This window comes from Megascapheus bottae, chromosome 8 (genome assembly GCF_031878675.1).
Source record: "Megascapheus bottae isolate mThoBot1 chromosome 8, mThoBot2.hap1, whole genome shotgun sequence".
NCBI classification, from domain to species: domain Eukaryota; kingdom Metazoa; phylum Chordata; class Mammalia; order Rodentia; family Geomyidae; genus Megascapheus; species Megascapheus bottae.
This window is the reverse complement of record NC_143516.1, coordinates 21,969,174-21,995,934: the sequence shown is the minus strand read 5'-3', so window position 1 is coordinate 21,995,934 and position 26,761 is coordinate 21,969,174. Positions and strand designations below refer to the sequence as shown.

The 26,761-nt window shown below is 35.3% G+C and overlaps 1 protein-coding gene across 1 annotated transcript in view; it reads left to right on the top strand.

Annotated features, from left to right (window-relative positions):
• The window catches only part of Eya4 (EYA transcriptional coactivator and phosphatase 4), a 216,727-nt gene that overhangs the window by 87,544 nt on the left and 102,422 nt on the right, over positions 1–26,761 (top strand). The window contains exon 3 of the mRNA XM_090337647.1: positions 22,828–22,877. Within this exon, the coding sequence (XP_090193773.1) occupies positions 22,828–22,877 (50 nt within the window). The remainder of the gene's footprint in view (positions 1–22,827; positions 22,878–26,761) is intronic.

The window sequence follows — 26,761 nt, the reverse complement described above, 5'->3', positions numbered from 1 at the left end:
GGAGACTGGGAAGCCCTAGATCAAATTGTCCATGTAGTACATGTCTGGCAAGAGCTTTCTTACTGGCTGATGGATGGCTACTTTGGTTTTGGCTTAAGCCTATGAATTAGAGCAGTCAGTAAACACAATCAATATTAAAGTCAAGAATCATCTCATAGTCTTTCATTCAGTTGGGGTTACTTTTTGTAAGTAGTAAAATTTGTGCATTTCATCCCCCCCAGCCTAGTAAATGTTATGATGTTTATGAAGCTGACGTAGTCATTAATTACACTTTGAAAGTACTTATGTAATGAAATATAGTACAACAGGGAAAATACTAACATGTTTCATAAAGCTGTTGATGTATGAGGGATCAACAGAACCCCATTTTCTTAAACATTTTTGATGGATTATGAAAAATCACAGAAGTTACAGATGACAAACTTAATTCATACTGAATTCTTGAAATGTAACCAGGTCTCCAGGTCCAGCAAATGGTGGAAGAATGGCATCGTGCCCTAATGGCAAATCACATATAGAGAAGGAAGCTTGCAAGGGTTAATTCAACCTTCTTAGAGACCCTTCTCTCTCCTACTTATTATAAAGGAAAGATTTAATATCTGATAGTCACAAGGAAGTGTTTACTTTATGGAATTAGCATGAAAAATGAGGAAAGGAAGGAAATGTATTCTTCAGTATTAATACATAAACAGACATGATTTCATTTGGACAGTACTTTCAAGCTCAGGCTCTGTGCCTTGTGGCATTATCAGGATAATTCCAGACGAAGGGTTTAGTGAGTAAGGAATCAGAAGATTTCTATGTTATTTAAGGCAATTCATAATACCATATTGAACGCTGACTTTGACTCTCATCATGCAGACTGGAAATACTGTGTCTGAGAGAAACAAATGACAGTATGACTAGAAAAAGATGGTGGGAAGAGAATGATGAGCAGTGAGTCAGATGTTTTTAATTCTTTTTATTTTCCTGAAAAAGAAATGGGTGTCAGATTGCACAATAAGTATTTTTGAGCATTTATGATGAATGAGATTGTGTGAATACAGTGATAGACAGCAGTGCCAGGAAAAAGTGTCAGTTTCCCAGAAGATGGAAGGATGCAGTGGGGAGTTCTGTAGGTATACTTTTCTGCAACACACTTACCCTACTCCTTATTCCACTGGTCTCTCTCCTCTCAACTAAATCAGAGGCAAGACAGTCATTCTTCTCTCTCTTACCCTCATATACTCAGAAGTATGAAGTTCCTGAAATGGAAAATAAATTGAGATGCTCAGATAATAGAGAGAGGAATATTCCTTGTGTGCTTTAAGAGTTGAGATTATATTCTAAGTGGATTGGGATGGTACCTTAGTATTTTAGGCTGTTATATTATGAACCTTCTGGTGGAAGACAGTTCTCCACTCATCCTTTCCATTCTATGTACCTTGTTATCAGCATGTTGACTGCTTTTGTCTCTGATATCTTTCAAGGATGTTTGTGAGCAATTGTGGAGAAAGTGATAGTGCATCCCACTGCAGCAAGTGACAGACTCATCTCCTACTCACTATCATGAACATGTCTTCCTTTGTCACAGAAGACATTGCCCATTATTAAACATTGGAATTTTCTGAGCTCAAGGTTGTTATATTCTAAAATTCAAACCATTGTATGTATAGATGCCATGTCCGCCTGTGGAAATTTGAACTTGGAAATCTGACACAAGAAAAGGCTGATGCTCGGACTTTCACTGCTGTAAAGAGTAAATCTCTGACTCAGAAGTCTTGTGCATTCTGCCTGCATCCTTGTAATTGTGGCAGGTTTGTCAGCTTGTCAATAGGGTAAAACCTAGATCTCTTCACAGTTGTTGGCGGATTTAGGGATGCTAATTAAGACAAAAATTTTTTGAAAAGGATGAGAACCTCATAGGTCAAATAATGGAATGTACAAGAACTCCATGCCATTATTAGTGAACACATTGACAGAATTTTCTGAGAAACTGGAGAATAAGTGGTTTCCCATTATATTGGGTTAGATGGTTAGATATACTTAACAGATACAATGGATGTTGTTACTCAAATGGATGGAGGGGTGGTGGTGGTTAGCATGTAACTACCTAGAAGAATGCTCAAAGTGAGCTATTATTAAGGTGCTTGACAGTGTGTCAGACAGCTTTACATCATAATGGTATGCACATAATGAAGCAGAGTCCAAAGCTTCATCGTAGCCTAGAAGAAGATTCTGAATCCCACCAAACAACAGTAACAGATTCCTATTTCATAGCTAATCAGCTAAATACTTTGTTTGACACCTGTAGGAATAGCAGTGATTATAGTTGCAGATGTAAAGTAGGCTGGAGTATCTACATCTATTCCTGAGTATAAAAGGAGATCGGATAGGAAGCCTACAGAGTAGGAGAAGATCTGCACCAACCATACAACAGACAAAGGCCTCATATCTAAAATATATCAACAGCTCAAAAAATTGAATCAATCCAAAACTAATCTCCAAAGTAACAACCATCCCATTAAAAGATGGGCCAAAGACTTAAAGAGAGTCTTCTCTGAAGAAGAAACAAAAATGGCCTATAGACACATGAAGAAATGCTCAACATCTCTGGTCATAAAAGAAATGCAAATCAAAACAACGCTAAGATTCCACCTCACTCCAATTAGAATGGGCAGGATCAAGAAAACGAATAACAACAGATGCTGGAGGGGATGTGGCCAGGAGGGATCACTACTACACTGTTGGTAGGAGTGCAAACTCATTCAACCACTATGGAAAGCAGTATGGCAGTGCCTCAAAGGACTAAACATAGAGCTGCCCTATGACCCAGCAATTCCACTACTTGGCATTTACCCAACCATCCAGAAACAAAGACATACTAAATTCACCAGCACAACAATGTTCATTGCAGCACTATTTACCATAGCAAAGATATGGAACCAACCTAGATATCCCTCAGTTGTTGAGTGGATCAACAAGATGTGGTATTTGTACGCAATGGAATTCTATGCTGCTGTCAGAAAGAATGACATCGCCCCATTTGTTAGGAAATGGAAAGACTTAGAAAAGATCACATTAAGTGAAGTAAGCCAGACTCAAAGGAACTTAGGCTCAATGGTTTCCCTCATTTGTCATAATCAGTAGAAATCTTGGGCTCTCCTAGCAGAGATTTGCAATAGAGCAAAACCTTGATACAAAAGGCCATATAGTAGGTCGCTAAATGAAAGGATCTCTAGGATATAGAAACATAAGCCATATAATGAATGACTGTTGTTCTTAAGGCACTGTGTTATCTCTCATCTCTTTTGCTGTCCCTTGGTTATCTCATATTGTTACAGTATGTCACTTTGTTACCTGATATATCAGATATATTTGTATTTGGTTATTTGAAATTGGATAGGGAAAGGGGGAAAACAAGATGAGAGGTGGGGGTGGGGTGGGGGAGGGAAATGGGGACCAAGACATGTGAAAGGGTATCAATGTATGGGAATTAATGCATCATCTATCTGGCAAATATCATGTAACCCTTATATTAAATACAATAAAAATATATGAAAAAAAACAAAAAAAATTAGAAGGAGATAGGTAGCCACTTGAAGAAAAAGCCATGTAAGTAGCTATAACTTTAATGGGTTTTCTTAGAAAAGAATAGCTGAATATATAATTCTTGTTAAGAAGGTATTCATTCAACATTCTGGCAAAAGTTAGTCCATTAAACAGGTTAGTCCCTCTTACAGTATATCATGTCAACCTGAAATTTATTAGGAAACCAGGAGTAAAATGGAATACCTTGGACTGCCTTGTAGTGGGTCTGGGCTGCTAAAGGGAGCTTCAGGTCTTGAGAATATTTTCCTGAAACCAGAAACTCTGGTGGGAAACCATAGACGAAGAATTGACTAGTATTTGAATTCTCACTGTCACAGAATAGGTTTATAATGATGATGAACATGACTTAAGGGAAAATTAGAACTGATGCAAAGAAATCTAGAAAAAAATCTTGCTGTCATCCCCTTGCCTTACAAAATTCCCCTTGTTCCTGTGTTGGAATGAGGATAGAAGTTTAAATCAACCAAGTGGAATGAAGACTGTACCCATGGCCAGAAAATAGTGATGACTAGTAGGTAAAGAGTTTTCCTGAACTGAAATAGATGGTGTCAGTAATGGCAATCTGGCTGCCAAATACAGACTGTTACATGGATTATAAATATTCGTTCATGTGAATACACCTTGGGCCAGTGGCCAATCAAAACTGGAAGTTTTTAAAGTGACTAAACCTTGTTTACTACCGCAGAGCTGTTCTGTCCTTGTATACCCTTTGAACGCTTTCCCTCCCTTCACCCCAGTCCTTAAGGAGAAATGGAGATAAGGCATGGGCTTGAGTTCTTCTTACCTTACAATGGGACCAGTAGTCTCATAGTCTCACGCACCCATCCAGTTATACTAAAAAAACAAACAAACAAACAAAAAACAACTCTGTAGAGGGAAAGGACTTGAACTTTTACCTCTCTTTGAGATATAAGTACTAACTTACCACTCTGCCTTACAGTTAGAGAGCAGGGATAACTGATTTCAGTTAATGAGGTTTGAGCAGAGTATGTAATAGAAAGTAGAAAGTAACGAACAGATTTCCCAGCAGGGTCCATTGGGTCAGTTCAGTGTGTCATAACTTTGTCTTAATTATGTTGTGAATACCTATGAATACTTCAAAAATGATTCAGTTCTCTTGATAAGAAAGAGCTGCATGTTAACATGCTTGGGGACTGTAACTCTTAACCAATCTGGAGCCTGATGTGTCTATAGTCATAACTTTTCTGATTAGAGATTTCCCTTGGTGCTTGAGACTCACTGTGACTTTCACATGGAGGCAAGGTATTTCCTTTAGGAGAGCTTCATTGAATGCCACATCCACAGAGGCTGTGTAAACCTAATATTCCCACTGTAGAGTGTGTCATTTCATACTTAATTAGCAGCAAGGTGTGAAGATCCAGAAGTCTTGGGCTATCAGATAGAAATGGTGTATCCAAGAATGTAACTGGTCAGCCACAACCATCACCTTCACAGAAAAAGTGTCAGATCATCCATCTTTCTGTCTGATTCATAAGGGTTCCTTTATAAACCTAGTCCTGAGTTACTTATGGCTTAGGTCATCTGGAACCTAATAGCTGTTCAGTATTACCGGGAGCTATTCAGAAATCGAATTGAAGAGCATCTTTGCAGTCACTGTTCAGAACGCCTAGCTCTGGCTAGGAGATACCACACTGACCACTACTAGATAGGAATGTTTCCTTCCTTTTATAATAGTTCTAGGACACCTGAGTGGTGTGCCCTCTTGGTGACATTCTGATCAAAATCCCAGTTAACTTACATTTTATTATCTCTGGAGATATTGCCAGTGACATTGTCTCAGCAGACCTGACACATACTGTGAAGACTATACCAAGTGTATTTGATGACAAATTTAGGTACAGGTTTGAGGAATGGGAAAGCACAGTGTCTTTGAGTGTTTGTTTTCTTTATGAGAAAATATTGTGGAGTATAGATAGGATTATTGGAAATGGAGTAAAGACAGAATTGTAGACATGTTCAGGTTTGATATTCCTGTAAGATGTTTATAAAGAGGTATAAATTAGGTAGAGGGGGTGATTTCTTCTGGTGATAAAAGATTGGTAATCTACAGCACATAGGTTGTGAATATATGAGGTGAATTCAAAGAGGACATATGAGTTTGGATGGAGCCAATAACTCCACTGCTATCCATTTGATCTTCATTACTCTTTTAAATCAGTCACTCTCCTGCTGACTGTAACAATATTATTGCATAGATATTATATGGCATTTTCTAGAGAGTGGCATGAACATAATTTGGCAATATCATATGAAATAATCTGTTAGGTTTTAGAGATTATATTCTCTTGTACATATCATACTAATACCTTGGCTGAGGTACTTAATAATCTTGCTAAGGTGGAAGAGTTTGGAGTTTCTCGTTCATTTTGATTTTGCATCGTTAGTTACTTCTGTTTTTGTGTTTTCCATGTTGGCTCTGTTTTATCACTTAGCATCAAATACCTTTCCTGGGAATAGTCCAGAAACCTACCTCATAGTTCATCAGCCAATAACAAACATATTAGCTAAGAAAGAATAGTTATAAAAGAGCCTTGGAGGTATTTCAAAACTTTAGAGAAGAGGAATGTTTTATATATCACTGGACAAGTTACAAAACAGGTTACTGTGGAGAGGGCACGAAAGGCAAGGCAGAGATGGGGATATTCACCACTAAGCGCTGTGCAGAATGAACAATCAAGGTGATTTCCCTGCATCTTATGAATTACTTTCTTCAGCAGATGATTCATTTGATTAATTTTTTTAAATATAGCAAAACTTTTCTCAAAGGTAAGGGGTACCATGATTGAGAAAGCTTAATCTTGGTTTGTATATTACTTTAAAGGAAAATCATGCATTCAACCAATGCCAGTGTGCCCCTGACAGAATGTACAAGTCACTGCCATGTCATGTATCAGCTTTCAGCAGTTTCTAATAGCTGCAGAGAATGTGGGGCAAGCTCTCACTCTCATTGATTGCACTTAAATCATTGGCAGATGGAATCAGAAAGACTGGATATAGATTCTGGAGGTCAGGGTGCCCTTTCCAGTATTTTAAAATGTAAAAGAAACCAAGCATTCACCGATAATAAAACCGTACTGGCTTTTAACAATGTTTAGACCCTTTGATTCTAGCTGTATTAACAAGTCACCTGTTCACATAGGGTGACATAATTAGTCATAGCACTGATGGACAGTTTTATGCTGAACATAAAACTGTAATGAAAATTGTTATAGTTAACTAAAATACATTTGGTAGATGGCGTCCTTAAAATATGCTATTTATGTTGGAAAGCTAAATTTTATAACATTGACACTCTGAGATGGAAACTTTATTTCAAAGATAAATTGATATTTGGAGCGAATATTTCAGACTACATAACTAGTTGTTGGTAATATGCTAGTAATAAAAGCCTTCACATTTTCTCTTCATAAAGCATATTCAAATTATCTCTGTAATGTTCCTACTTAATTATAATCGTGCAAAATGAAGACATACATTTGATTTTATGTTTTAAGGATTGCCTTGATGGTCTGGTGCAAACTGAGATAAGGATTACATTTCACATCAGACAAGGTTATATGTTCTCTTAAAGAATTGAAAATGCAAAGGACTTTACATGTTTATTTGTATGAAGTTTTCACTAGACTTTTTGTTATCTCTACTTTCTTTTTCCTCTATGAAAAGTAAAAAAGAAACTAACAATCCATCTACCCATTTAATGCTTGAAAGCCTTATTTTATTATCCTTAGAGTTTTAGGCATAGTCAAATGAATTTCTATTGTACACATTCGCTCTTTTTGTTGTTATTGTTGGTCGTGGGGCTTGAACTCAGGTCCTGGAGGCTGTCTCTGAGCTCAAGGGGGAGCCACAGCTCCACTTCTGGTTTTTGAGTGATTAACTGGAGATAAGAGTCTCATGGAGACTTTTCTGCCTGGGCTGACCTTGAACCGAGATCCTCAGATCTCAGCCAACTGAGTAGCTAGAGTTACAGGCATGAGCCACTGGTACTCATCTTATTATACTCATCTAATTTGATCCAATGAATGCTTCTTGACTTTGGAAACATTTAGATAATGTTGAGTAACAAAAAAATCTCTTAAGAGAGCAACCATTTAAAAAACATATTCTGCTGGGCTTAAAAAATTAAATATATAGTACAATATTTAAAAAGTACTAACTTCTTAAATAGACGTGGTTGCAAGTATTAGCTCCTTAAGAAAACCTTGTTTTCTAGTGATCCTAATTACACAGGGAAGAAAATCACACTTGTCCAAATGGACTCTCTATCACACAAGCATAATGAACACATTTTATGAACTTGAATAGTCATTTTCCTAAAATTTAGATGGTGCAGTGGCATCTTTACCCAGGCTAACCTTGTACTGCAGGTGTAATGTACTGGCTTAGCTTACTCATTTACAACAGCAGCAGTAGTAATAGCTGCAATACTAGTGTGCAGACAGCGCCGTCTTCAGTCCCTCAAGCCACTGGCATTTCTGTCCTGCTGTTCAGAGTTGAACAGGTTCCTCCTTTGAAAATGAGACTCACTTTAAGAACTACTTCTGCCACGAATGATTCAGAATATTCCTTGTCTGGAAGGCATTGTATCACTTACTGCCCAGGAAAAAGGAAAGAAAAAGAAATCATCTCCATATAAACACATTGGAGGCAGTAATTCCCTTAGTGCCGGTAAAAGCTAGGTTGAAATTTGTGAAGAACTACTTGTGAAATGAATTTAGTCTTTGAGTTCTGGAGGACACACGGTGAAAGGGATGAGTGGTGACTGTGGCACTTTCTACTAGAAATAAAGGAATGCCAACACTAGACAATTCTCACCAGGAATCCTTGATTCATTTTATTTTATTCAAGTATATGCATGCTTTCTCTTTTGTACCTGTAAATTGGCCTAATTTTATACAACTGTGATGGAAAAGGGTAACATCTTTGTGAACATTTCTTGTGTCTCCCACCTCCAAGGAAAAAACACTGACATGGAATTAAATAGGGATTTCCCTCCTGTTTTGTTCCAGTGTACTTGGGCTGAAATGGGAGAGAGGGTTTGTATTTACTGGGGCGAAGTAATCATGAAAGTGAAATTGGACATGCTTTGTCCCTCGTCCAGAAAGCTAAAGCCAAACCATGTAAAATACTGGTGGGGAACTTGTACGTTACTATCATCCTTATCGGGGTCAGTTTGATGTGAGATAAATCTTCTGCAGAAAGAAATGCTTTGCAAGAAATTTAAAGTCAAATCTGCTATTGAAAACTGAACATAGGCACTTCCTCTTTGAACATTTCCAACAGTATGCTGTGACTGCATAAGGTGACATGGAGTTGACCGAGCGAGGAGTCAGTCAAGAGTTAGGATAAGTGCAATACATCAGAGTCCATTGAAACACAAGAGCCCAGAAGGGAGGTGACCTCAGACAGCAAGTCCTTTTGCTGTAAACAGAAGGTGTGGACGGCCATTGATGGAAGCCAAGAGAATATACTCTCCAGGTCTCTTGCACTGCTTCTGGAACCCCCAAAATTCACACCCCAGCAAGATGGTTTTTTTTCAGGCTACCTGGGTGTTGACTAGAGACTATAAACCTCGGAGAGTGTTCTGCAATCCAACCAGGCTTCCCTCTACTGTCACTGCAGACCAGAATTTATTGGCTGTTGAACTTCACACACACACACATGCACAAAACTCACTTCCAAATACAACTGGAATTTGTTTCAGGTGTTTGGAGTTTGAGGTACGTTGTAGTTTTATGTCCAAGTGTTATCATGATTATTGTGTACACATTCAAGTCCTCTGTTTAAGTTGAGGCAGCCCTATCTCAGAAGCAAATACTTTTCCAGTTAAAATGAGTTGTGTGGAATTTTTGTGGTTTTAGCTTAAGAATGCTAGAAGAAAAGGTTTTAAAATACATTTTTATGTTGTTTACTATTACTCAACATTTAGCTACTCTAATTGCACTAATCCAACTAAGATAATTTATAATAGGTTATATGTTATGCCAAAACTTTAGTAGACAGCTTTAAGGAGTTTTCCTTTAAGAGTTGTGTGTTGTAAGTTTTTTCAAAAGCTATTGCTAACTATTTAAATTAAGGCTTTTTGTTTTTGCCCCCTAGGAAATATGTTTTGAAATCTTTTTCAGAGTTTGGAAATTTTTTTACTCTATTTGAATAGTAGTTATCTCAAAAGTCACTATTTCATATATTTAAGAAAATGTTTTCCTCCATTTATAGAAACTTGCTATTATTTTTTGGAAGCATATGCTAGGAACACGTAATTTTAACCTCTTTAAAAAAGTCCTTGGATTTTAATTGCCTTTGCCTTCATTTGACTATGTACTTGTGCATGCCTGTTGATTTAAAATATTCTTTTGAAATGTTTTAAGTGATATAAATATATTAGCTTTTGGGTCTTTGGATCTTTGAGTCTTCAGAAGACCTGAAAAACTGGTATTTTGATGCATAGGAGAGTTGAATTGCTATATTATTGCGAGTTCAGATTTGTTTCATTTACTGTGTTTGGTTTTATTAGTGTGTGTGTGTGTGTGTGTGTGTGTGTGTGTGTGTGTGTGTGTGTGTGTATGAAAGAGTATATATGTGTTTGAAGAAGAAAAAATTAGCAGTGCAGGAGGAAAAAATATCCCCTAATTCTAAGTATCTGTGAAAACTGATTTACTGCCAGAATTAGAGTGTTAAGGGAACTTGAAGAAGAGAATAAATTATCTCAGCCAATAAGTTTTCCCATTAGGCTTCCAGGGTCTATGCAGCATAAGTCAACACTATCCCCTTTCCTGCCTCTTTCTCCATTGCGATTACTATTGCTGAAGTAATGTGCAATTGGACAATGATATTGTAGGACTTAATTTTTTCTATTTTCTTATCTTTTAACCTGAAGTTTACTAAAGTGCTAAGTTATTACTTTTTAACAGCAACTTAAAAAGCAAATACCAATAAGGGCATATCACATTGTGTTCTAACTTCTGGTGGAGAAAGAAACTAGTCCTATATCTCTAATTTTTTTTTCCTTTTTTTACTCCAAATTTTATAGAAATGACTGATGTTAGAACTTTCAAAACTGTACAATCTGACTGTTTTTTGAGCTCAGAGTTACTCACAGAAAGGAAGGTGCTTCATTGTCCAAGGTCAGCTACATAGTTTACTGTAGGGAAATGGTGCAAGCCAATTTTAAAGGTAATACAGCTGTTGAAGACATACAAAATCCAGATGACTTCATAAGTATGCATTGAGGAAACCAGAAGAAATCGTGCTTAGACACAGCTCCCTGAAAGCCATTTTAATTGCAGTCAAAGAGAAAAAAAATCCGTCTATCTCAATTATTTATTAGGCTTAACCTAAAATGAGCCCTTCCCTACAGATAAACCCAATGTATAATTCCTTTACTGTTTAACCCTTACAATTTCCTAGTGTGTAAACTGATTATTCATTTAGAATATGCAGTATACCTAAGTTTTTAGGATCAGCAAATATTTAGGACCAGAAAAGTCTGAAGATAATTTACTAAATATTGCTTCTATCAAAGCAATCAAATTCTACATTTGAAAAAAACCTGTGTAATCAATGACTTAGTTATAGTTAGTTACTGAGGCCATTCCTTCTAACCACAGAGCTGTACATAAGAAATATGTGTCACGTGGAACTGTTTTCTCTTAAACCCTTAGTTTAAGGCAGTTCCTATTGTTACTTTAACTTGGTAGACTATCTCGTCAAATAGAAATACATACATTGTAGAAAGGGAATTATGGCGTAAATTATGCTATTATCTGTGTTTTGTTTACTCTGTCAATGAATTTCATTTTAGGATTAAGAACTAAGAGGGAAGGTGATTCATAAAGTTCTTATAACAATAGCAATACAAGATGACACTAATGTAAAACTACGAAAGAACAGATTCCAAAAATTAAAATCATTGCTGCAATATTATAGAGGAAGGTAGAACCACAATATGCTATAAATACATCTTTTTATCACATGATTCAAATTTTGAAACAGAAAATTATGCTATATTTTAGGTACTATTTTGTCAGTTGTGGGACTTGAACTCTGGGCGTGGGCACTATCCCTGAGCTCTTAAGCTCAAGGCTGTTGCCTTGAGCCTAACCCTTGAGCCACAGCACCACTTCAGGTTTTCTGGTAGTTAATTGGAGATAATAATCTCATGAACTTTAGTGCCCAAGCTGGCTTTGAACCTCGATCCTCAATCTCAGCCTCTTGAGTAGCTAGGATTACAGGCATGAGCCACCACACCTGGCTTATTTTAGGTACTTCTGCTTTAATATATGATAAAGAAAATTTAAAAAATCAAATTTGAACTATTGTTTCTTTTATGCGCTGTTTACCAATATACTTCACCCAAAATGCTTCCATTTTATATAAATTAACCTGTATATTTGTACATTGAATTGTGCTATGCTACTTAAAATTGTTTTTAAACTTTTGTTTGTATTATATCAACTTGCTCTTTTAATTCTCCATTTCCTTGGGAGTTATGATTCTATTTTTGCATTTCTAGAAAGCTTTTATATACACTTTCAACTTTCTTTTAAAGTTTTCCCCGAGAGAGAGAGAGAGAGAGAGAGAGAGAGAGAGAGAGAGAGAGAGAGAGAGAGAGAGAGAGAGAGATATGAAGAGAGAGGGAAAGAGAGTTTAAGAGTAACATTTACATGGGACCTCAACAATTTTATATTGATAAACTAGATGAATTTCTATAATCAGTTATTCAAACAGAAAAGTTTAATTTTTGTGTAAACTCAACATGCAAATGATATTATGCACCCTAGAACATTTTACTTTATGATTGCTATCTGTGCTTTAAAATGTGTGCTATCTAATCTGTGCCTGCTGCCAAATTCTTTTGAAGTTTCATGACTAAGATGAGCTGAGTTTGTCAGGTCATGGGAGGCTGTGATTGGCACATCATGATTAGTGGGGGAATTTCTTAACATTGTGGCCATAACATTCCAATATTTTGAAATGGGGAGTTGAGAAGACATTACTAAATGTTAATGAGAGTTTTCTCCTACTCCTAGGTGATGATAGAGTTTTAACATCTTTTTTAAAGTATTATTCTTGAGAATGTATAGGTGTTCATTTGCGTGGAGAAAAATCTACAGCTCAATATTCTGATGTGTAAAACTGATGAAAATATTCTTCTTCAATTCACTGAAAGATACAATGTAATCAACTTTAATATAATTGCAGTGGATTCATGCAGATCAGAATTATGCTCCTGAAATAACCTCTCAGTTTAGAAATGGAGAGATTATTCCTTTTGCTTTTTTGTTATTTAAATACATTGAAATACCTTCCTTCCAACACAGATGATGAAAAGAAAGGAAAACAGAAAAGAAGAAAAAGAAGAAAAACAGAAAGGAAAAAGCATGTGCATAAAAGGCATAAGGAGAAAAAAACACGGGCAAATACATCTTTAAATGTTTACAATGCATCTTTATGAGAAAAAATACTTTAAAAACAACTACCTATAGTAGGTGTTATTCCAATGCCTATGCATATTGCTAGGCTGAAAATTATGCTTTATTTCTATAATTAGAGAGGTGACTTTCATAAGAACTGTAATATGATATGCTATAGCATCTTATGTTCCTTTTGTGACATTTTTTCCTGCCCCATCCTTCCCCCGTTTGTGAAATTTTAAGTAGCCTGTTACCTTTGACCTATTGAGTGATCTAAATAAATATATCATTTAAAAAGTTTGAAATATTCCTAAAAAATACATGCAGTATATATGGTATTTGTGCCAGGTGACAAAGAACTATGATATAACTAAGGAGAAAAAGATACATTTTAGAATTTTAAAGGTTAAATGGCTTTGCATTTGGTTTTATTCCTATGTACTGTGCATAAATAATTATACTTTGTTTTCCTATTTCTATTACTAAGTTTCTTCTTAAATATATTCAACCTTGCAATGAACTCTCAAATAAATTGAAAGCACCATGACAGTTGTAGTTGATGAAGAGTTACATGCCATAGGATTTTTTCCACTTAAAATATAATTTCTCCCCAGTGTGTAATTTTTGCCTAACCTACCTTCACCAAGCCAAGACCCTGCAAGGGCCCTGCACCAAGGGCCAGAAATCAAATAAGATCTTGCTCATGACAGCACAATCTTGCAAGGGCAAAATAACTTCTCCTTCATGTTATTAGGGGTGAATGTTTATTTATTAAAATTCTAGCCTAACTGTTCTTAATCTCTATGTTTATTTATTTTGTCTACCATTCCTCTTAAAAGGAGAATATTTCATTTTACCTTTGGCATGTAGCATTTAAGCAAGATTGATGTCAGTGTTCCTTTAAATGGTATTGCTGCAGACTTTTAGTTGTGTACTTGAGAACTCTCTTATAGTAAATAAATAAGTAGTGGCTTAGAAACCTAGACTCTACAGTACCATGGAGGAGCTTGTACAAAATATGGATACAGGGCTAACAAAAAGGAAAACATTTAGGTGACTGAGACATAAGGATCATGGTTTGAAGCCAGTCAGGGAAGGAAAGTCCTTGTGACTTTTATGTTCAATTAACAGGCAAAGGGCTGTACGTGGAAGTGTGGCTCACGAGGTAGAGAATTAGCCTTGAATAGAAAAAAGCCATGGGAAACTGCAAAGCCCTGAGTTGAAGCCCCAGTATCAGAATAATAAAAACAATGGAGAAAAACAGCTTTCTTACACTATGAAGAGGATTTTGGAAATGTATGAATTTTGTAACTGTTACACCCTTTCAAATCTTGAAAAAAAGATGCTTTATAAGAATGAGCTTTGCTGAATCAAAACAACTCTAAGATTCTACCTCACTCCAGTTAGAATGGCCAGGATCAAGAAAACGAATAACAACAGATGCTGGAGGGGATGTGGCCAGGAGGGATCACTACTACACTGTTGGTGGGAGTGCAAACTCATTCAACCACTATGGAAAGCAGTATGGCAGTGCCTCAAAAGACTAAACATAGAGCTCCCCTATGACCCAGCAATTCCACTACTTGACATTTACCCAATCATCCAGAAACAAAGACATACTAAAACCACCAGCACAACGATGTTCATTGCAGCACTATTTACCATGGCAAAGATATGGAACCAACCTAGATGTGCCTCAGTTGATGAATGGATCAACAAGATGTGGTATTTGTACACAATGGAATTCTATGCTGCTGTCAGAAAGAATGACATTGCCCCATTTGTTAGGAAATGGAAAGACTTAGCAAAGGTCATATTAAATGAAGGAAGCCAGACTCAAAGGAACTTAGGCTCAATGGTTTCCCTCATTTGTCATAATCAGTAGAAACCTTGGGCTCTCCTAGCAGAGATTTGTAATAGAGAAAAACCTTGATACATAAGGCCATATAGTAGGTCGCTAAATGAAAGGATCTCTAGGATATAGAAACATAAGCCATATAATGAATGATTGTTGTCCTTATCTCTCATCTCTTTTGCTGTCCCTTGGTTATCTTATATAGTTACAGTATGTCACTTTGTTACCTGATATATTGGATATATTTGTATTTGGTTATTTGAAATTGGATAGGGAAAGGGGGAAAACAAGATGAGAGGTGGCGGTGGGGGGGAGGGAAATGGGGACCAAGACATGTGAAAGGATATCAATGTATGTGAATTAATGCACCTTCTATCTGGCAAATATCATGTAACCCTTCTGTTATTTACAATAAAAATATATGAAAAAAAAAAGAATGAGAATGAGCTTTGCTGGATTGTGATAGCTCACACCTGTAATCCTAGCTACTCAGAAGGCTGAGATCTGAGGATCAAGGTTCAAAGCCAGCCTGGGCAAAAAAAAAAGACCTGAGACTCTTATCTCCAATTAATCTCTAAAATGAGAAGTGGAACTTGGCTCAAGGGTAGTGTGGTAAGTAGCCTTCAGCTGAAGAACTCAGGGACAGCACCCTGGCCAAGTTCAAGCCCCAAGACCAACAAAAAAAGAGAATGAGCTTCTACCATTTGTCAAAAATCTCTGAAAAGCACCCCAAATATGTATGGATTCACTGAAATACATTTTTTAACTCTTGGTGATTTGTTATAATTTTTATTGTTGTTTTGTATGCCACTCCTGGGGCTTAAACTCTGAGCTCTGGACAGAGTTCCTGAGCTTTTGTGCTCAAGGCTACTGCTCTACTACTTGGGCCACAGTTCCATTACTGGCTTTTTTGTTTTAGTTCTTAATTGGAGATATGAGTCTCCTGGACTTTTCAACCCCAGCTAGATTTTGATCCTCAGATTTCAGCCTCCTGAGTAGCTGGGATTAAAGGAGTAAGCCACTGATATTCTGCTCTAATGTGTTGTTGAGTTTTTGAAAGTCAAAAAAATGAATGACAACATTTATTTTAAAATATCAAATAGGTCTTGTGATGAAATGTCAAAACATCTAAATTTCAGTCAGTGCAGACTATCCATCTCTGGGTTTGTATCTGTGTGGGACAGTAGTAGAGAAATTTTGTGATCATCTCCTCAAGATAAATTATACTTTAAAAAGTAAAATGATCACAAGTTACTACTTTAAAATATGTACCACTTGTTGAGTTCTAAGGTGGTAGTAAGTTGTAATTGTTGTGTTTAGAGAGAAAAAAACATATTTTCTTTCACTGCTGTGAAATAATCAAATATGAGAGTAATGTCTAGAAAACATCTGCATTCTAAACATGTATTTCATCAAATATCCTAGCTGTTCTGTTTTCTTATCTAATCATGCATCTTGAAATAGGATGGGAAAGGAAATAGTTTAATTCAGTTTTAAAGCCTGTCCATTTATAGAGCTCTGTTCATCTGTATGTATATATTTCTCTGTGAAGGAGAAAAGGAGAACTCATGTTTAAAAATCCAAAATACAGTTCTATGTACAATGTGCAGATTTAATGCATGCTAACTTAATGCTTCTCATTAGATATCAGTAATCTATGAAGTCTATCAAACTCAGAGTACCAATTGTTTCTGAACTTTATTTTAAGAAAAAAAAACTTATTTAAATTTTTTATTTTATTTTATTTTTTTAAAAGACATTGGGTCGTGTGATTAACATGTATTAAGCAGCAACATTATTTAAATCTCTGGCATAAAGTTGGAATAGCTGCAAGAAAATATAATTAAATTTCATCTTTGAATTTCATATTAAAATACTGACAGTTTTCTATTTTTAGAAAATTTGAACAGTGTCAAGAAATCTTAATTTCACCTTAATTTTTCAGGAATTAAAGGCACATCTGCTTAATCAAGCAATTATCCAATAATTTCTTGAAAGCCAATTATTGGAAAATGCTATAGAAAGAGTACACAAAAAAGTTTATGCTATAGTGTCATTAGTAAATATCTTTTATTTCATCAGATTTACATATAGAGTATTTGCATTTGAAATACAAGCAGAGCTAACAAGTCTAAGTAGCTGTTGGCAGTCATTTCTCTGCTACTTTCTACATTTACGAAGATTTTGGTATGTAATGCAAAAATATTTGCATTTGGGGGGACAAATCCTATCTTTATATCTCTTTATCCATATTTTCCTTCAGCAATGATGTATTCAAATCCAACTTGCATTATAATTCAGTGACTAAATATTGTCTTACCACTCATAAATATGCACAATAACTTATTTACTACATCAACAAACTTTCGTTTCTGGAGTCTCTGAAACAAAATCTTGGGGTTTGTGGTTGTGGAATTGATCTTTTATCACTGTAGAGGATTTTTGAACAGTCTTTAAATTTGGTTACAAAACACAGCAGATCTCCCTTGAAAATATCTTTTTCCATCCTTTCCATTTTTTACATTTTCATTTTGAGAATTATAAGCAGTAAGATTAAGTAGAAAATAATTACAATAATTGATTCCAGCTTTTTGGAAGATAGTGAATAGGTCAAAAGCAATTGGCTGTTGTTTGTGTACTTTTACGTGCATTAATCCCGTTTTCTTCAGACAACTTTAAGCTTCTCAATTTAAGAGTTAAAAAATGTGATAAAGAATTATGGCTGATTGTTATACATCAGTGTATTTGTGACATGTTAAACATTCAAGACACTAGAATATTTTCTGTATATATTTTTCAGATATTAAGGATATACATTATTTTCAATACCAAATCCCACTTCCTCTACAGTTTACTTAATCATTATGATTTATGTTACTTGTACAAATGCAGGCTAAAAATATGAAGGAAACATTGTGAAACTGAAGAACAACTTCTTTTTTTGCATTGCTGGAGACTGAAAGATTGAACCCAGATTGAACTTGTGCATATTAAGTAAATGTCCTAGCACTGATCTATACTCCAAGTCCTTGGTTTTTGAAATAAGATCTTGTTTTACACTTAATTTAGTCTGGGCTTCACCTGGAACTTTTCTTGCCTCAGCCTCCAACTCTGAGGGGATTACATGTTTCAACCACCATGCTCAGAATGAAAATTTTTTGCAAAAACAATTGTTTAATGCAATATCATTGAACAGTTTTCCTATTCATATATTATTTCATTTCCTTTACACCCTCTCTGCTGACAGTTTACACTTTACCCATTTACGTATGGTGTGTGTGTGTGTGTGTGTGTGTGTGTGTGTGCGTGCGTGTGTGTGCGCACGCACACGTGTGCATACGTGCGCATGTCTTCTTCTGGAATATATGATCTCAAATGGAGGCAGATTGTTTTCATTGTTTTAGACAGAAAAAATGATGTGAATCATAAATGTAGGAAAAGAAAATTATACTGCTCAATTCAGAATTTTCAAATTATGATTTCATGACTCATTATAAAAGATATTCAGAATTCTTATTTGAAGACTTGGAAATGCTGGGTGACTTTTAGACTCAAGGCACATCTTACTCCAGACCAACCACATTTCAAAGGTTAACTATCCATGGGTGGTTATCATCTACTCTGAGGAACTTCTTGGATTTTGCTACTCTCTGTGTCTAGGCAGTACCTGCCATGCCTTCAGCATTCAGTAATGCTTTGCTGAAATGAGCATGTGGGAATATTTTGGACAATAAGAAGCTGTTTTTCAGGAAAGACTTTTGTTACTGTTGCTGTATTGGTGACTGTGTTTGTAGTGGATATTAGAGGTTCCTGGATAATTTTTTTTATTTCAAAACTCCTTTTATTTTGTTTCCCTGGAGTTTAAATGTTGGTAAAAAAATATTTACTTTAGCTGTCTAATTTAAAAAACATTTGTTTAAAGATTTAGAAGTAGCTACTTTGTTCCTGTTTGGAAAGTGTTCTGTGGAACTCTCTTTTCAACTCTTAGTTTTAAGACAGGAAAGGAGTTAGTCAAAGAAGGGAAATACTCAGATATGCATGCAAGATGCACATCCTTGAAATTCGCTGTGTAGCATAGTGCTTAAAGCCAGATATGACTTTATGACCACTTAGAATATCAATGGAAGTGAATCATATTACTTGTTCAAACCACACACACATAAAATTGGGAGGTGATTTTTGGAGGTGATGGATGTATGCACAGCACAGATTGTGGTGACAGTGTCATAGGTATATTCTAATGTTAGACTAGTCATGTGCACTCAGTGTGTACACTAGTGTGCTTCAGCAATACCTCAGGAAGATGACTTTTAAAAATAAATAAGGATACTGTATACAATCAACTGATCAACATAGCACAAGAGGGAAAGGCTTAATGTATATAAAACGTTTACTTCTAATTTCATCCCTGACTCACTAGCTGTCAGACAGCATCAGGCAAATTGTTCAGTCCTTTGCATCTCAGGTGTCACTTTCAAAAGGAGTATTTCATCCATTAAGACTGTCTTCATGAAGTAATGGAAATTACAAATATACATAGTCTAGTGTAATGAGCAGAAAAGAAACTGACTGGATAAATGGCAGTATTATTTTATTATTAATCAAATCAGTTAGTTTAAATCTCACTATTCTATGGGAGTGGAGACAAAATAGTATCTATCATTGTGCCCAGCATATAATAATCTATCAAAAATGTTACCTTATTATTCAGTCCTTTCTCTAAAAGATCATTATTTTATATGTGTATGTTCATTGAGTACTAATAATGTTGAGCTTTGATCTCTTTATCATGCTTTGATTTAGCTAATTTCTTCATAGAGACTTGTAAGTTTCAATTTTCTCTGTTTTAGCTAATTAAATGTATTTGACTGTCTTTTACCTTTTTGACATTTTTGAATGAAAACCAGGCTTTGATTTTAGTCACAAGCATGAAATCCTATTTCATTTCTTGGTCTGCTTACTTACACTTCATTAAAAACAAACTTAAAAGTAAACTGTCATTTTCCTGAAGCTGGAGATGGTCTCCATATTCTGTAGAAATTGTTCTGCTGCTATTCAGTGAAGTACATTTTGCTCTCCAAAGGAAAATTGGTCCCTATCATTCTTGCAACTTCAAATTGCGTTACCAAAGCAGGATCCATATGGAAGATTCATAATGCTTAATGGAACTCTTTTCTATTATTTTGGAAATAAGATTGAGCTTGGGGGCTGAGCTTCTAGCTCAGAGGCAGAACGTTTGCTTGGCATCCTTGAGGCCTTTAGCATTAAGGGGGAAAAAGTAGAATTTTGAAGCAATTTGAAATTGTCATGAAATATCTTTGTTTGAGGTATCTGTAAATATCTAAAAGTGTTCTTTCAAGAACAGATGCAAAAATCATGTTCCATGTAAGTACTTCTATTCCTTATACCAGTCTGTCAAATTCTGTCTTGAGAAATGTTTGTGAAAACATCCCTTTGTTTCTGCCTGACTCCTATGTTAACTCATCCCTTCCCCATGTCTTCCTGACAGATTGAATGATTTGGGGAGCACCCACTTAGGGCTGGGATCATACTTTGAGTACAAGGTTAATGCCACCTCTGTGTTCATGGAACTTAGCCCCTCCAAACTTGAGGTTCTTGCTGCCTGGAAGCCCTCACTTTGTCCTATTTTTGATATCTTCTAGGCCATCTCTACTCAAATGTCTCTTAAAGACCATCAATGGGTGCTGGGAATGTGGCAAGATGGTAGAGTGCTTGCCTATTGTGCATGAGGCTCTGGACTTGATTCCTCTGTACCATATAAACAACAACAACAACAATAATAATAAAATCATAGGTAAAACCCTTCAATGATCTACATTACCCAATGATGTAATTTCCAAATGCTTTGCTAAATATAAGAGCTTCATAATGTGCTTCTGCAATCCTTTTTTTAGCCGCATGAAGTTTGTGAATCCTATGTCCTTTAAAACAGTTTAGAAGCTAATTTATTTGTTGCTAATCCCATTTTTTCTTGTGAATACCCACAATGTTTTTCTATACTTTCCATACACTAGTCATAGTATCCAAAACATTATCCTTCCCTCATTTGAATTTAAAAGAAATAAAACTTTTTTAATAACAACTATTTGAATAAATCCCTATCTCAAACAGTATTTAAAGAAGATTTTATTCCTTCCTCACACTAAGCGTTAGTTTTAACACTGGGACTCTGTCAGTACTAGTTTAAATGGATATTTAAAGACAGTAGATATGTTCTTTGCATTATAATTCTTTCAGAAAGAAGTAATATCAGAATTTTCTGGTACATAAATGGGAAGACAATGTTTTGGAAAGCCATGGATATTAAATCTTTAAAAAAGTGTTTAAGTAATGCAGGACGCTTTTTTTTTTTATCCTGACTGATAGTTGAGAGGATACTTTTTGTTTCCGTGTGATTTTTCTGGAGCTTCTTCCGTGAGTCCTAAGTCAAGTCATCAAGGTCAAGTCCTGAGGAAAGTGACATTCTCTTGGGCAATTCCTGTAGTTTCTGGTGATGAATCATAGGAAAGAAGCCCTATGCAGAAAGATTTGATTCTTGTTGTCCTTCGATTCAGTTCTTATCTTTCTTGGACAATAAGACTTCTGTGTTGACATTTATTCTTGAAAATGTTTCTCTCTCCCTTCATCTCACAAAACTGAATTCCATTTTAAGGGTGAAGATAAAGGTACCTAAAAAGGCAAAAATGGCAGTCTCCCTGCTAATTACTTTTATTTTCCTATTGTGTAAATATATTTGCAGGAAACAAAACCAAATACAGAGTTCATGAAGCAAATAATTTTGATGTCACAGATTACAAAAATGTCACCATTTGGAAATGAAAGCCAAAGTTTTTTAAAGTTCAGGGGAGTGTGGTGTGTGTGTGTGTGTGTGTGTGTGTGTGTGTGTGTGTGTTCGAAGACGAAAGAAACACTTTGCAATCTGTAAATACAATACTATTACTTTAAAACTCAAAATTTCTTTCAAATGTACCATTGGTATTTCAATTCACCCCACACAAAGTTGTCAGTGTTACATTTAGTGAACAATTTTTCACTACTAAACTATGTATAAGAAGCCAAAATTTCTGGTATCCTGTAGGCTACATATTTATGTCATCACAATATGTATGTAAAACATGAATGCACATACTTCCCATCTGAAACTCAGAATTTTTAAAAATTTGAATCCACTGTGCATGTAATATATCTTTAAGATCACAATAATGAGATACACATATCTGCACTTAAAGTTAAATTGTGAAGGACCACAGATTTGTGTCTTCCATTGTTTTAAAAGATGTACTGCATACTTACATCTAGAAATGGAGAGATGCCTTGGCAGCAAAAGTTAGCTTCATTCTTTTACCTAAAAGGAAATGAAATACAGTCCATGAACTAGACTGCAGTTATACTGTTTTAAGTGAGAGATCTAAGAGCCAGGCTGAAACTTCCTTGAAAGGCTGAGACTTATATAAAACATACAACCATGGGTTTGGAAAACATGAAAATTAATATATGAGCATTTTAGCTAACACCGTGCTTTGCCTCAAAACCAGGTGTTTATGACTGTTTGCTTTAGGAGACAGAAGCAGTATCCATTGGAAAAACACTTCCTAGTGTATTAAGAAGAGTATGGCTTTCTGGCTCCTGAACAGGAGACCTGGTTCTTTGGTTTCTTTGTTCTGATTAGGCGGCTGGTGCTGGCTGTGGTAGCTCAATATGTTACATCTAATGGAGACCAAGGAAGTGCATTTAGCAGCTGTTTCCATGGCATAATAATGAAATATGCTGTTTTGTACCTCATGCTATTGTTTATAAAATGTGGGGAGTATTTTATAGATATTTGGGTGAACATAGTTGTAGCCACTTTAAATTGAACAGAACATGTGAACCTGATTGAGAAAGTTGCATTTTCAAATAAGAGTAACTAAGACTCTTTTCTTATAGGTAAAGAAAACGTGCTCAGAATCTGATGTTTCAGAACCTCAGAATTCCAGGTATTGTAAAAGAAAGATCAAGATTTCACTAAAAATTATAATTTTAGAAAGCCAATAAGATAGTATACTGTAAATCATACAACTGATATTTGATTTTTTCTTTTTTAAACCATCTTTGTCTATAGAAAGTATGCATTATACAGTCTAGGATACTATTAACACATGATTAGTTTTACAAGATGGTGATTAAAATCAGTTTTAAAGAATAGTAGAGATAATAGAAGTATCTCTAGAAATCCTTGGAAATATATTGCCTTATATAATAGATAACCTTAAGCTTTCATTTTAGCCTCTTTTTATGACATGTTTATAAATGAGCCTGGTACTATCATATCTATGTTTATAAAACAACAACAACCAACTGGGATTTTCTTTTCTTTCCAATAAAGCTTTGCTAAGTTTTAAGAATTATATCAAAATAGGAAACTTGTTTATTGAAAGCTGGTTAAAAATAATAATCTGGCTGCTCCCTACATGAATTCAATACTATTTATCAATATTATTTATCTGAAGTCCAGCCAGTTTGTTCTAGGCCTATGAATTTTTATGGTTATTATATCAAACTTCAGGCCTCAGTTTTAAGTGGCTAACTAGAAATATCTAAAATAATAGGATGTTAATAAGCAATAAGCATAAGGGTTAATATATTAGTGATTCACATTTATCTATTCTACTTTATTCACATTTTTTAAGTTAGGTGTGAGATGTGTATTCATGCATTTTTGCCTTACTGTAATTTATGATAGGTAGGTGCAGTGATTTTTGTGATAGTTAAATAATATGGATCTAGGTAATGTGACTGGCCAATATATTTTGCTTTTAAAGAGCTAATATGAATTGTGTACCATCTGCTTTTCATTCAAGTAATGCCATCCTACTTTATTCCATGTAATATTTTACTAACTGATTCCTTTACATATTAAAATGATCATTAAAAATAGGTAATGTGACAAGATTGGTACCATTAAACCTTGGTTTACTGATTCGTCTTCAAAATTAAATTAGTTACCTGATTGAAGCATTAGTAAATAGGTAAAAGATTATTTTTTTTCATAAAAAGAAGAGTATCCTAAGATTTGGGAAGAGACTTGAAGCTTAGAATCATATTTCTTATGAGCAATTTCTTCCAAATCATTTTCTGGACTATATTAGTGGCTTACTATGGCATATTTTACAAGTATTGTGTAAGAAATTATATATTTGCAATCAGTGTATCTTGGAAGCTGGTGGGATACTGTGTCAATATTAATCACCTTAATGATTGATATTTCATATTATTTTCTGAATTCACTGAGAATTTTTGACACATAATACTGTGTACATACATAAATATTATTAGAAAATAAAGCTACAATATTGATTCATTGCTCACACTTGCGTTAATGATTCAGAGAATGTGAAAAAAATCTCAGAACTGTCTGAATTTAAGCCTGGAATTAGGTCATTGTTCGCCATTTACAAAATCCCAGCCTCATATATGGCCTTATAAGCCATGAAGCTCAGTGCTAGAGGGCGTATGTAGTATGTGTTGGATCTGTTCTGTGTGTGTATGCAGGAATGTATAATTTTTCTTCCAAGATATATATTGTTATTTTTAAAAACTGGATTAGACATGAATGTATTTAATGATGTCTTTATTTTTGTAAGTTGAAAACCACCCATGGTTCTTGGAAATGGTTGGTTGGTTGCCATAGGTTAGCTACTTCTTAAACTGACCCAATAGGGAATATAAATGCACATAATTAGACAAATCATATTCTAAGAATACTAACACTTCATACAATCAGAAGATAAGTGATTCCTCTAGAGTCTGGGGAGCTTATTGATTCCAGGAGCCCAGGCATGTGGTTGTTGGTCCTTCTGACTGCTGCAACCGTGCCATATTCTTGCCAGTCAACCACAGAAAGTGAAGCTGTTCGTGGAACCTTTTACTCACCAATACTGGATTTGAGAGTGCCAAGATGATAGTTAATGCAGTGATAGAGCTCTAGGAATATTATAAAATTGTGCTAAAATGCCCTCTGTCACAGGTTGGTGCCTCACACTTATAATCCACTCTACTCAAAAGGCTAAATTCTGGAAGGTTGCCAACAATAGCAAGCCTTGGTAGAAAGATCTGCGAGACTTCTTCAAAGCTGAGCTCAAGTGGTAGAAAACCAGCCAAGCAAACTCCAGGCTCTGAGATTAAACCCAGAGGCTCTATGCAAAAGGATAGAATACCTTCTGAATAATTAAGTAATTGAGGATTGCTTAAAACAGTATTTATTATATTCATGTACTGAATTCTTATTCTGCAACACTAAGCAACAATGCTTAATACATGTCTATATGGGTACCTTCTTTTTATCCACTAAGGATCAAATGTTCATGTTCTCTGTATCCACACCGCCTTCCAATTGTGTATGTGTATTTGTGTGTGTGTATTTGTGTGTGTGTGTGTGTGTCAGAGAGACAGACAGACAGACAGACAGACCAATCTTAAGTGCAGAACTTGATCTTACAATGAAATATCATCATAAAGGTTAAGCTGGAGATGTACTGCCTTACAAAATTCAGCCTTTCTAGGAACTTAAGGTGAATATCTTTCACTTATTTGCTAGCTTTGTAGAGTAATGATTTGGGATCTGAAATGACTACAATAAATATAGACAGAAAGTAATTTTATAGTAGGGAAGTACCTAGGATTTACCTGGAGACTATGAGGAGATTTCTTGGCCTGACATCCGTGTGTCAGCCAATTTTTGTTTTGTCTGGTCTTAATTCCTCTTTCAAGGAGAAACGCGGGAACTGCAGGTATAACCAGTAGATTAGGGGAAAGGGAGTTGACGAACTCATGTACTAGGAGTCAGTTAGAAGTAGCACTCCATGTATGGACTAAAAGCCAGACACCAGTGACAGTATTTGCTGATTCCTAAAGCTATTAAACTTGATGTCATATGGAGAGGGATGTAATATGCTTCTTATAAAAATTGACATTCCTCAAATGGTTTCCTTTGCTTTCTCTTCAGTGTTGTTAACCATGTCCAGATTATACTATTCTTGGCTTTTGTTATTAAAATTAAATCTAACCATAAAATAGCTACATGTAAAAAACTAAAATTGATATTTACTTCATGTTTGACTTTACCTTAAAATTAAGCTTGCTACTAAATAGAATATCTGAAAAACACAAACTGAAATGTTACTTTTTTTTAACCTTACAGTCACGGTGAATTCATTTGTACCTCATTTGAGACACTTGGAAAAATGCATGGATATTATTTAATATAATAGATAGTTCCTAGACAAATGAATCTTTTGAAAAGAAATGCTTTAAGGCTGAGCACAGGTGACTCACAACTGTAATCCTCAGGAAGCTGAGATCTAAGGATGACAGTTTGAAGCCAACCTGGAGAGAGAAGTCCCGAGGACTCTTACCTTCAATTAGCTAATAAAACAAAAACAAAAGAAAATGGACTGGAGCTGAGACTCAGAGTGGTAGCACATGAGGCATGAGAAAAAGTGCTGAGTAAAAAAGCCAAGAGGATGAGGCCCTGAATTCAAAAGGCTCTGAGTTTAAGCCACATGCACGTTTGCGAGCATGTGCACACACACGCACACACACACACACACACACACACACACACGCACACAAACACACACACACACACTGCTACTTTTAGTAGGAAGAGGAAGAATTAATTTTGATATAACAGCTAATTTTTCAATGAGAATTGGAAAGTTGATCTATTCGAGGTCTGGTATAAAAGTTTCAAAAATGTAATGACTTTATCTTATGTAAGTAATCACAATTTAAGAATGTTATATTTAAGGCATTAGGTTATATGTATTTTCTAGTCAAATGACATATTCAATGATTTCAGAAGACTGGAATTTTTATGTGC